General features: G+C 43.2%; 1 protein-coding gene across 1 annotated transcript in view; it reads left to right on the top strand.

The window, feature by feature from the left end:
* The window catches only part of LOC145411432 (calcitonin gene-related peptide type 1 receptor-like), a 58,682-nt gene that overhangs the window by 34,798 nt on the left and 11,524 nt on the right, over positions 1-12,360 (top strand). Inside the window, exon 5 of the mRNA XM_080281472.1 lies at positions 12,183-12,309. Coding sequence (XP_080137598.1) covers positions 12,183-12,309 — 127 coding nt within the window. The remainder of the gene's footprint in view (positions 1-12,182; positions 12,310-12,360) is intronic.

Genomic DNA, 12,360 nt, shown 5'->3' with positions numbered 1-12,360 from the left:
TGTGTGTGTGTGTGTGTGTGTGTGGTTTGTTAGTTTATGAGTGTGTGTGCTTTTGTTAGTTTAGTTGTCTGCTTCGATGAGTATACCTCCTTTACTGTAAAATATATGCGTGCGTGCGTGCGTGAGTGAGAACAGTGATAAAAAAAGGAACCGGATTGGAAGCAAGGAGGGTGAGCCGGAAATCCTAGGAAATGGAAGCAACTGAGAGTGTGGGAAAAAAAAAAAAAAAAAAAAGAGCACGGGAATAGAGTGGGCAGGGTATCCGCGGGGGAGGGGGGGAAGGAAAGTGTGTGTGTGTGTGTGAGAGAGAGAGAGAGAGAGGAAGGACGCGAGGTATCTTGAAAGTGACAGAGGAGGAGGTTCACTGAGCGGAAGAGGGAAGAGAGGAAAGAAGACAGGAGAGGCGAAGATTAGAGAGAAAGAGAGAAGTGGAGCAGAAAGAGGGGAAGGGAGGGAAGAAGTGAGAGGGGAAGATGATTGATAGAAGGTGGGGAAGAGAAAAAGGCAGAGGGGAAATGGAGGTTAGAGAGAGGAAGAGAGGAAGAGGAGGAAGAAACTGGAGGAGGGATGAGAGTGAATGGAGAGGAAAGGGAGAGGAGACAGAGAAGGGAGTGAAGAAAGGCAGTGTGAGAAAGAGAGAGAAAGAGGGGTAAAGGGAAGGCAGAGAGAGAGAGAGAGAGCACAGGTGGTGTTAATAAGGAGATGCAAAGAGGCTTAAGATCAAAGCTCGTGAAGAAAGCATTGACAGCACTTTAAAGAGGAGAGAGAGAGAGAGAGATAATGGTGGTGTCAGTGTGGGAATTTATAAGGTGGTGCAGTGGGCGTATAGCCGTTGATAGTATTGGAAGAGTTTTGTCATCTGGGCAGGGTTGTTTGTGTGAGGTTGCTGATAGGAGGGGTTGTGGGTGTGATTGTGAGGTTGTGGGTGTGATTGTGAGGTTGTGGGTGTGATATTGAGGTTGTGGGTGAGACTAAGGTTGTGGGTGGGAGATTGTGAATGTGATTTTGAGGTTGTGAGAGTGATTGTAATGATTGGATGCTGTCAGTGTGATTATGAGGGTTATGAGGTTGTGTGGTACGATTGAGTTTTACACACACACACACACACACACACACACACACACACACACACAAACACACACACACACACACACACACACACACACACACACACACACACACACACACACACACACACACACACAAAACACGTGCTGTTTCGCGAGCGCGGGTGTAATAAAAAAAATACCCGATTCGCCGGGCCTTTCTCTTTCGAAAACACCTTTTTATTTTTATTCAGCTTACATGGAGAGAGAGAGACGGACAAACGAAGAAGTGTAGGGCGTTATGGTGTCGGTGTGTGAATGTGATTGGTAGCGTTAGGAGAAAATACTCTGTGATGGTTTGGCCATGTGAAGATTTTTTTTTTTTTTTTAATGGAAGGAAGAAGGAACCAAAGGCCAGGATGGAGAATGTGAAATTTAACTAATGAGACTTTTCGAACCGGAGGGTTTTATATATATAGCCTGAAATGACCCCTTAGTATAAAAAATCTCGTCTATATACTGTATGTACCAAATTGCCTCCTGGGGAAAAAACAAAATCGTCTCAAGCAAAACTATCAGTAATTAAAAGAATGAGGACCAAGGCTCGTGGGAATGGGTGACGCGCTTGGTTGTGTGTTGCATCTTTTCCCATTAATATTTATTAATAGTATACGTAGCGCGACCTTTTTGTATTTCCGGTTCAAGCTACCTGAGTAATTACCGTAATGTACTGATTCTGAGATGGTGTGTTCATACTCTTCCCCTGTTGCTTAGGCTTAGATTAGAGTGTTCGGACACTCTGTCTCTGTCTCTCTCTCTCTCTCTCTCTCTCTCTCTCTCTCTCTCTCTCATCCAGTCCTTTCTTCCCACCCTATGCTTTTCACTATTTCCTCTCCTCCCTTCTCCTGTCTATTTTTCCTTCTCTGTTCCCTCTCCTCCCACCTCCTCTTCCTTCTCTATCCTCTCTTCTCCTCCTATCCTTATGTCCCTTTCTTCCCTCCCACCACCACTTCACCCCCACCACCGCCAACACAGAGAGTTATAACACTATCCATCTCTCTACTCCTCCCGCTTAAGCAACACCACACTCATAACCCTTTCTTTCATGTTTACAACCACCCGTCAAGTTTTGTGAGAGAGAAGGTTGTTGGAAGGTCAACTTACTTTCAGTCATAAGTCTTGCTGCCACCAACACTTAATTCTGTACCGGGAAGATCTCTCAAAGGCATAATTTAGCAGCTGTAATGGCAATAGAAGGATACAGGACGCAGATACCCTCTCATATTTTCTCTTTTATTTCTCCATCTGAACGAATTTATTCCTGGTCGTAATGGACTTAGGAGCTGTGGGTATTTTGACGTAGATATCAGCACGAGGGGGGAAATTTCTTGCAGGCACCATTTCATTTATTTCCATTTTCCCTCCTGTAATGCAACTTTCTCCTCCCCGCCCCGAAGAAATTTAACAATGGAACTATATTTGGCGAGCGAGATACTGCCCCGCGTTTTCTATCCCGGCCAAAAATGTAGCGGTGTATATTTTCTGCCAGTCGGTTTCTTAAAAAACTCCCCCGAGGAACTCTTTCAGTGTGAGAGGAGGTTGCTTTTTCTCTTGTGTTTATGTTGCGCCATATCCCGTAGCCTGGTATATATAGGGAAACACGTGCATGTAAATTCTGTGTACTCACTGCTTGTTTATGTAGGCCTACGTACTCTCTCTCTCTCTCTCATACACTGGTAAAGAGAGAGAGAGTTGATATTGCCAGCGCTTAATAACTTGCCTGGGACGAATTATGGTTTAATAAGACAAGCGATGGTGCAATAAGGTAAAATATATTGCAATAAGACAGACTGTGGTGCAGTAATGAGCGACACCCAAACAGTCTGTAATAAATCTTTAATGATAAACTCAGAGGCAGACTATAGGAAAAAAAACTTAACAGACCACCATTGAACATAATAGTGAGTAATTAAACGTAAACTGCTTCCATTATCATCCATCTTCCTCTCAGTACATTTTTTTTCCTTTTTAACTTTTTTCCCTAAACTTTCCTCTTTTAACGCTCATCAGTCTCCTCGCTGTATTTCACCTCGTCCACCTCCCCCACTAATTATTCTTTTTTAGACTTGAAGCAATTCCACAACTCGACGTGAGAAAAAGAAGAGTTGAAAAACAGGAGGAGGAGGAAGAAGAGGAGGAGAAAGAGAAGGTGGTGGTGGTGGTGAGAAAGTTTAGGAGGAAGCTTGTTTATATCGTGTATTTTAAGACTTTTCCCGGGATGGTGGAGGGTGGAGCTAGGGAGAAAGTGAGGAGGGAGCAAGAGAGGTGGATGGGGAGGAAGTGAGGTGGGTGGGGAGGAAGTGAGGTTATTGGGGACTGGGGAGAGAGAGAGAGAGACGGAGACAGACAGACAGATAGACAGAGAGGGGGAGGGGGTCAGTGGGAAGAAAGTAATGTCAGAAAGTGGGCAGGAAGAAGTGACCTGATCTGACCCGGAACTTCGAGGTCAGCAGAAAGAAATGACGTGGGATGACCTGGCACTCCAAGATCAGCAGGAAAGTTAGGTCGTGAGAGTCAGCAGAAATTTAATGACCTGAAGCTTACGAGGTCAAAAAGTTAGGAATTTAAGTGAGAAGTAACCGACGATTAAGAAAAAAAAATGAAGTGATCTGCACTGACCTGGGAGTACTGGGTGAAAAATTGAAGTGAAATGACCTGAAGGCTTAAGAGATAAAACAGGATAAGCAGTTATCTGACCTGAAATGACCTGACCCCGGCCCGAGGCACCTCAGGGCAGAGGGCGGAAGCTGTGCCAATCAGGTTGTGCCGTAAAGTTAGAGAGGAGACAGTCAGCTCGTCAACATAACATACGAGCGTCCAGAACAAGACAAACGGAACTACTTTTAAGGATGTTGAAATTGCCTGCTTTCCTGCCTGGTTTTGTCTGTTTCTTTATTTGTCCCCCGCGTTTAGCTTTCATTATATCCACTTTCTCCGTTCCGTTTCCTCTGCCGCTGTTTATTTATAGATAGATAGATAGGTGTAAGGTAGTCCATTACTTTCTCCGGCTACCTATCTGTATCCCATTTTGTATTCTTCTGTCAGTGTTCAGTCTGCTCTCCTAAATTATTCCGACCCTAGTTATACTGTATTTTCATGTCAAAACGTTATAAAGCGTCTACGTAAAAATATTAGCCTGTGAGATGGAGCAGAAAACTATGGAATGACAGTGAATGAATGACTGATCCACACAAGGGTACTGTGTTGGTAGTCTCCTAATTGTGTGCTATCCTTTTCCATTTGATGAATCCTGCCCACCTCCTTATAGCAGTGAAAAATAGAGTTTGGATAATGATGATGGTGATGTTGATGCTTCCCCTTGCTTTTGTGTTTTCCTCTTCCTGTTCCTAGTTCCACCCATCTCATTAAAACAGTGGGAAATAGGGGAGCGAATACACGGGCGGGGGGACGAGAAGGAAGAGAAGGTGATCTTTCTTCTTTCTGTTTACTTTCACCATTTACCTTCATCATTCCCCGTCGTCTGTCCTTTCTTCATTTTCACAACGTATTTTATCCTCCTCCTCCTCCTTTCTCTGTCTTTTTTCTTTTCATCATCTTTTTCTCCCTTACCTCTCTTCCTTTTCCTCTTCCTCTTCCTTGGTGCTTCTTCCTCTCGCTGCATCCCAAATCCTCTTACTCATCCTACTTGTCTTTGATCTTCTCCGTTCTTTCATTCTCCTACTTCTCCCGATTCCTTCCTTCCATTGGCTCTTCTCTCTTTTCTTCCATTTCTCACCCCCCCCATCTCACCCCCCCATCTCTCTCTCTCTCTCTCTCTCTCTCTCTCTCAGCACCACCACCACCAACGCACCTACACTATTTTCCACATCCCTCCCGAAGCCTTCTGAACGAACTCAATTCCACGAGCGAGCGATAAAACCGTGCTAAATACCCTTAGGTTCCACTTGCCATCGTCTTCCTGTCACATTGTTTGGTTCTTGCGTGTGTCCCCCTCGAGCACAACAAGTATGCAATCCGCTCAGACACTCGGGGGGAGAAAAAGAAGTTGGTAGAGAAGGAAAAAGAAAAGAATTTGGTTTTGCTTCGCGCGTCTGTCGAATTCACACACACACACACACACACACACACACACACACACACACACACACACACACACACACACACACACACACACACACACACACACACACACACACACACACACACACACACACACACACACACACACACACACACACACACACACACACACACACACACACACACACACACACACACACACACACACACACACACACACACCTCTCTCTCTCTCTCTCTCTCTTCCTGCAGCAACCTCCACTGTTTGTGTGTTTTGTTTTGGAACGCTTTTCCATTTTCGCTGCGTGATTAACGAAAAAATGCATTGTTTTGCCCTTCTACTCTTGCATTCATCGTTAAACTGTTATAGCACATTATTTATTTATTTATTTACATGTTTATTTATTTATTTACATGTGTATTTATTTATTTATTTTATTTTCTGCTACCTTTTACAATTCAGAATTTCATGTAGCAAATTTTCAAGGACAATAATAATTAATTTTTGAGACATTAATTCAGGTATACACTAATTAAATAAACGAATAGTTAAATAATAAAGCAATATCCAGTCCCAAATGATCCCTTCCTAGGCGTAGGGGCCCAGGGCTAGGCTACCTTAGTGCAGATCATCTAAGGACAGGACACTTACCTACGCCCCTTCATTTAACCTGTAGTGGATTCGAGCCTTTGTGCGTAAGACAGGGTTGTTACCTCGACCCATGGACTGTGTAAGGCAAGGAACTCATCATCATCATCATCATCATCATCATCAAAACCACCATTATCACCATCATCGTCAATATTACCATCCTCATCATCATCACAAACATCAACAGTACTACGTCATCATCATCATCATCGTCATCACTACCATCATCATCATCATCATCATCAAAACTATCATTATCATCGCCAGTACTATCATTTTCATCATCATCATCATCATTCACACTACTGACCCGACCCCCCCCCCTCCCCACACTTAGCCACAAAACACCCTCCACTTTGCATATATACCTTAATTGCCTCGTCTACGGGAACACTTGAGTACATACTAAGTTGCGCAGATGTCCATAGGCTTAAGTAACGTCGGGTAATTTTTGCACATCTTTGGTTCTTCCTTTTTTTCATTGTTTTATGCTCTGTGGATGTTTATTTCCTTGTTTTTCTCTATTTCTTGGTTCATTCTTTCTCTTCAGTGTTCATTCCTTCCTTTTCTCAACCTTTTCTTCTTCTCTTTTTCTTTGGTCGTCCGGGTTTCATTCCTCCTCTTCCTCTTCTTGCCAAAAGAGAATAAATTACATTAAGCTGTTCCTCCAGCCTCTTGTTATCTCCCCCCCCCTCTCTCTCTCTCTCTCTCTCTCTCTCCTTTTTCGTCTTGCTTTTGTCTTAGTCTTTCTTTTCATGTGTTTTTCTGTCAATTTTTTCTGCATTATTTTTAGTAACTGTTTTTTTTTTCATTGCGCTTCCGTTTTCCTGTTGATAACTTAGTGCCTCCGTCAGCGAGTGTAGTGCTGTCACCCGTATCTCTGTGTCTGTCTGTTTGTCTGTAAGTCGAAATACAGGAGAACTATACCGTTTTCACTTTGATTTGGGCCAGAATTGCCCTCCCTTCATCTTGAATTCTGAATTTTAGCAGTAGGTTGGCATTAGAATATGATGCTAGTCAGGAATAAGTGCGATGAAAAGGATGTAGAGCCACAGGAGAGAGAGAGAGAGAGAGAGAGAGAGAGAGGCTTATAGATAGACATGAGGTATTGATATGGACAGAAAAACAACAGACAGAGTTCAGACATACAGACACAAACAATAAAGAGACGGACGGTAGAGAAACAGACTAATTGACAGACAGACAGACAGGCAATTTGGCGTCAGAGGCCGGATCTAGTTAGCGTAAAGGCCCCGTTCCTTCGCTAAATACGGAACGCTTTGGCCGCTACGGAACTCCACTCACACGGAACACGGGAGAGTCATCAGGAAATTGGAATGTAGCGACACCGGCTGCATTCTTCACCCTTTCTCTCTCCTCTCTCATTTCTCGCCTCTTGTCTCTCTCTCTCTCTCTCTCTCTCTCTCTCTCTCTCTCTCTCTCCCTACCTACCTACCTACCTACCTACAGCCGAGCAACTTGTAATTCCGTGTTAAATCAGGCAGCCAAGGACCCACTCAGCTGTGTCGGGGGAAGGGCTGCCATTAACCCATTCCCCTCCGTACACTCACCTTGTTTGTTCAGATTAACACTGGAAGGTTTTGTTCAGCATGTCGAAAGTGTATGAGTCAAAATTAAAGAAAAATGAACAGGAACAATCAGGTAAATAATTCTCATCCGTACGTGTGCTGACCTATTTCGTGTCAGCAAACATTAGGAGATTTTGTTCTGAAAAAAATAGCAGTGAGATTTTGTTCTGCTGAAAAAAATACTCCAAATTTTTTCAAGTGCTTAGGGAACAGGGGTGTCCGTCAGCGAAGTAAAATCTTGTGGCGTCTGGCAGTGTGAAGTTCGTAAGCGTCTACTTGTTGTTTAAAAAAGGCCCATTAAATCAATCTCCACTTACTATGATCCTCTCTAACAACGTACCCTGGTGTTATAATTAGAGTAATACCAGACCACTTTGTTCGACACCCTAGGATACACCAGATCACAGTATTTAACACCATAAAGAGTGAAAATGATCTCTGGTACACAGCTGCGTGGTAAGGTAAAAAAGCTTAATTCCTTCACGTAAGAGCTTAATTACTTCGCTTAAAGAGTTTTATTCCTTCACTTAAAGAGCTTAATTCCATCACTTATAGAGCTTAATTCCATCACTGATAGTACTTAATTCCCCCACTTAAAGCTTAATTCCTTCACTGAAAGAGCGTAATTCCTGCACTTAAAGAGCTTAATTCCTTCACTTATAGAGCTTAATTCCTTCACTTATAGAGCTTAATTCCTTCACTTATAGAGCTTAATTCCATCACTTACAGAGTTAATTCTTTCAGTCGTCCCAGTGTTGTCCCTCCCACACAAACCCACTCGTCACCATACCCCATTTTACTCTAACTTACTCCAAAATTGCCATCTCTCTAACCCTTTCAGCTGGGTTCATGACCAAGTGCGGTTAGAGTGGAGGGTGGATTTGACTAGTAACCAAGGAGATTCATTCATACTTCATAACTAAGGCTCACTGAATTTCATGTATCCACGACATAGTACTTTTTCAGCCTGATTCGTGGGCAAGTGAAGTTAGAGGGTAAATTTTGCTAGTAACCAAGGAGATTCATTCCTGCCTCGTAAGTTAAGGCTCATTGAATTTCATGCATCCCCGACATGGTATTTAAATTTTGAGAGAGGACCAGTTCCGTCAGATGAAATAGACCGAGTTTGTCGAAAGAGATGAGAAATTTTATATAGTGTGTGGGAGCTGTATTGAGCTTGTCTACTTTGACCTGTGAGCGTGAAGCCTGTGGGGAGCTGACCTTTCTTTGTAGGTAAGGTCACAGTGGGTTGCGCCAGGGAGAGAGAGAGAGAGAGAGAGAGAGAGAGAGAGGAAATGATGGATTGATGGATGGATAGATGGAGAAAGAGGGAGGCAGGCAGATGAAGTACAGGCAGCAAGACTGACGCACAAACGGCAGATAGATAAGGAGAGAGAGAGAGAGAGAGAGAGGAGGGGAGGCAACCCAGGAGATAGATAGTAAGACAGAATAACTCATAAATGCACAGACAGAACAGAGCAGATGCATAGATAAATACACAGAGACAAAAGGCGACAGACAAATACAGACATACAGACATAATTCTCTCTCTCTCTCTCTCTCTCTCTCTCTCTCTCACTCAGGAAAACAAACGGATTTTTCCTTTTAAGATAACCCTAACAATCAAAAAGTAAAACAAATGACGACAGCCAAGCCACGGACCCTTACGCTCCTGATAGATAAAAAGACAATTAGAGGATAGATAAAAATGATGGCTATTTTTAGCTAGTACTCTGTCATCCTAAGGGAGCGTGACCTTTGGAAATGAGGTCACTGTGATAAGGTCATGCGAGGCTCCAGGGGGTGAGAGAGAGAGAGAGAGAGAGAGAGAGAGAGAAATAGCTATACTGATAAATAAATATATAGAGAGAATGGAATGTTACCTCTTAATTACTTCTACACTTGCGCCCCGAATCCCGCCTCGCTCTCTAAGTTCGTCAAGGAATTTAATATGTTGGCGGAGAGAGAGAGATAGAGAGAGGGGGGGGGGTGTTTGTGTTCGCACGTGTGTGTTCGTGTGTTTGGTGAAGGATCCACACACACACACACACACACACACACACACACACACACACACACACATACACACACCATTTACGGGGTCTGTTGGCGTTTGTGTGTTGGGGAGAGTCATGTTGTGTGTGTGTGTGTGTGTGTGTGTGCTTGCATGTATGTTTGTGTGTGTGCATTTGATTATATTCGCTCCAGTCTGTGTATGCGTATTTTTGCGTCTGTACGTTTTATACAAGAATCAGCAGCGCAGTATAAGCACCACTAAACATTTACCGATATATTTGCTTCAGGCCTATGTTTTTATCGCCGTACTATATATTTATCGCTATCGCCCAGGAGTTCAAAGGAGGTCATATGCTTAGCTAGGGAGAGTCAGAATATCAGCTGGGAATATGGGGTTTGTGGATGTAATAGTCAGTTTCGTATTCTAGGTGGAGGCTTCGTAACACCTCTTCCCTAGCGATTTATTATTATTATTATTATTATTACTACTACTACTACTACTACTACTACTACTCTCATCGTCGTCATCATCATCATCATCATCGCCATCATCATCATCATCGTCATCAAACTCACAATTCAACCCATAATAACAGCAGTTTGTGGGGCATCTAAAACTTAACGCAGCATATCAGAAATAAAAATTAAAACGAGAAAATGGAGAAAATTCAAACAAAAATTAATTCGGAAAAATAAAAAAGACCTAATACCAAGCGAAGGAAATTAAAGGTTTTATACTCTGAAAGCAAAATGATATAACCTCAGCCAAACCATTCTGACCAACTAGAGAGAGAGAGATTCGTGCCTCGTGAATTTGTCGTTTGGCTGCCATCTCTCTCTCTCTCTCTCTCTCTCTCTCTCTCTCACTTGGAATATCACCCTGACGCTTTGTGAAACAGTGGGAAGACTCAGGTAATATCCCGCCTTTTTACCTCGCTAATTTTTCTCAGGCCTCAAAAATTGTCTGCCTTCTCCAGAATTAACCCATTAGTGCTGGAATTAGCTGTACAGGCAGAGGCAAAAGTTAGGTTACCGTTCCACTGTGTTTACTTCTCATTTAGGGCACGTCTGTTACTTTTCTGTCTTTACTATTTTCATATTTTCTTGACATGGAAACATACAAGGCCCCCTTCAACTTGGGAATATTAGCCTGCAGGGAGAAGCGGGAAGCAGAAAGGGTGAAATATTAGGGAAACTTTTGCCCCCGCTCTGTATGTGAGACGATGCAGGAATGGCACTCAGCATACATACCACCTTTCGCTTACTGGCTCGTAGTCGTCTTGCGCATTGGTCCGGTCTTTGGGGTTCTTATCTTAATTTACCTTTTAAGAATTATCCCTGACACTACCTTTTCGCCGCCATTGACAGTAAAGGGCTAATACTTTTGAGGGTAATATTGTGAAGGTGAATATTACTCCGACTAAAACCCATACTTGAAAACAGTACGAAACACCAGCGGATTACCTTAGCGAAATGTGAAAGACTGATTAAAACAAAGACCTTACGGGAGGTGTCTGGTAGTGAAGGGGTCAAATTGCACCAGGAAATATTGCACCCATCGGAACCCTCCCCCTTCAGGTGTAAAAAAAGAAGAAGACGAATAAGAAGAGGAAGAAGATCACCATGAATACATATTTTTATTGACCCCAGTAACCTCTGCATTTCACTCATGGCCTCCGTATTCACATTTGATCTTGATGTGGTCAGTAGCCGCCAGTCTAGAGAGAAAAATGGGTTTCAACGCAGAGGCTTTGAAAAGTTAGAAAGAAAACAGATTAAAGGCAGACATAAAAAAGAAAAAACAGAGACGCAACTTTATCAATACTACTCGTTACGTGGCAGGTAAAAATAAATAAATGCAATAGATAAAGAAATACATATATAAATAAGTAAATAAATAATAAAAAGTAACAGTATTCGTAACTCAGCAGAAAACAATACGCCCGAAAGAGGAGGAAGAGAAAATTGGGTCTGTTAATGAAGGGGGGTGTAGCTTAAATTACCGTCAGTGGTGGTGAAGACGATAAGGGAACACCGCCCCCCTCGAGCATTATCACATCAGCCTTGTTACGGCGTGGTGGGGGAGGGGCAGAGTGGTAGGAGGCTGAAGGGGAGTTGGGGGGGGGAGGGGAAGGCAGGGGGAGAGTAGAGGGGGTCGATGAAGAGAAGAGGAGAGGTGGGAAGGGGCAAAATAGGAGAGGAGGAGGGGGAGGAAAACCGGCAGGACAATAGGAGGGGGAGGAGGCGAAGGGAGATAAGGGTTAGAGGGGAGTGGAGGAGGGGGGAGCAGAAGGGGAGCGGAGGAAGGAAGAACAAGAGGAGCAGGGTAGGAGGTGAATACAAGGTAGGAAAGAGGGAGAGAGATGGGGGGGAGGGATGAAAACGATACGAGAAGCAAAACCTTGAAAGTTTGAAGAAAATGGAAAAGTTAAGCCAATAAAAACCGTGGAAGATGGAACATGAAACTTAGAGAGAGAGAGAGAGCGGGGGGGAGGGCAAGGGGCAGACAGAACATAAGTAAAACAAAAACTCGAAAAAAAAAGTATAAGAAAAGAGAAATCCAGAAAAGAAAGGAGAAAAACGAAGAAAACCAGGAAATTTATGAAAAGAAAAAGTAGACACAGAATAATCCCCTTTTTCCTCACGTCAGAAAATAAAATAACTTATTCCTTGTTTTCCTCCTGTGAATGAAAAAAAAAAATAGTATACTATCTTTTTCTCACATCAATGATTAAAAAAAAAAAAAAAAAAAAAAACATATATTGTTTTTTCTGGTAGGCGAAAGTGGGCTCGGGCAAGATAGAGTCAAGCTTCCGAGGCGAGGAGGGTGTTGGGAAGTGGAGGCAGTGCTGTGAGGCGGCCGCTGCGTGCTGTGCCGTCATGCAGCAGAAGACGCGGCCCGCAGGTGGGTGAGGTTATGCTGTAAGGTCATGCAATGTGGTCATGCAGTGAGATT

Source organism: Coenobita brevimanus, chromosome 89 (assembly GCF_032717465.1).
Source record: "Coenobita brevimanus isolate Jiangsu-jjx chromosome 89, ASM3271746v2, whole genome shotgun sequence".
NCBI lineage: Eukaryota > Metazoa > Arthropoda > Malacostraca > Decapoda > Coenobitidae > Coenobita > Coenobita brevimanus.
Note: the sequence above shows the minus strand (reverse complement) of the source record. Positions and strands in the feature narration are given on the sequence as shown.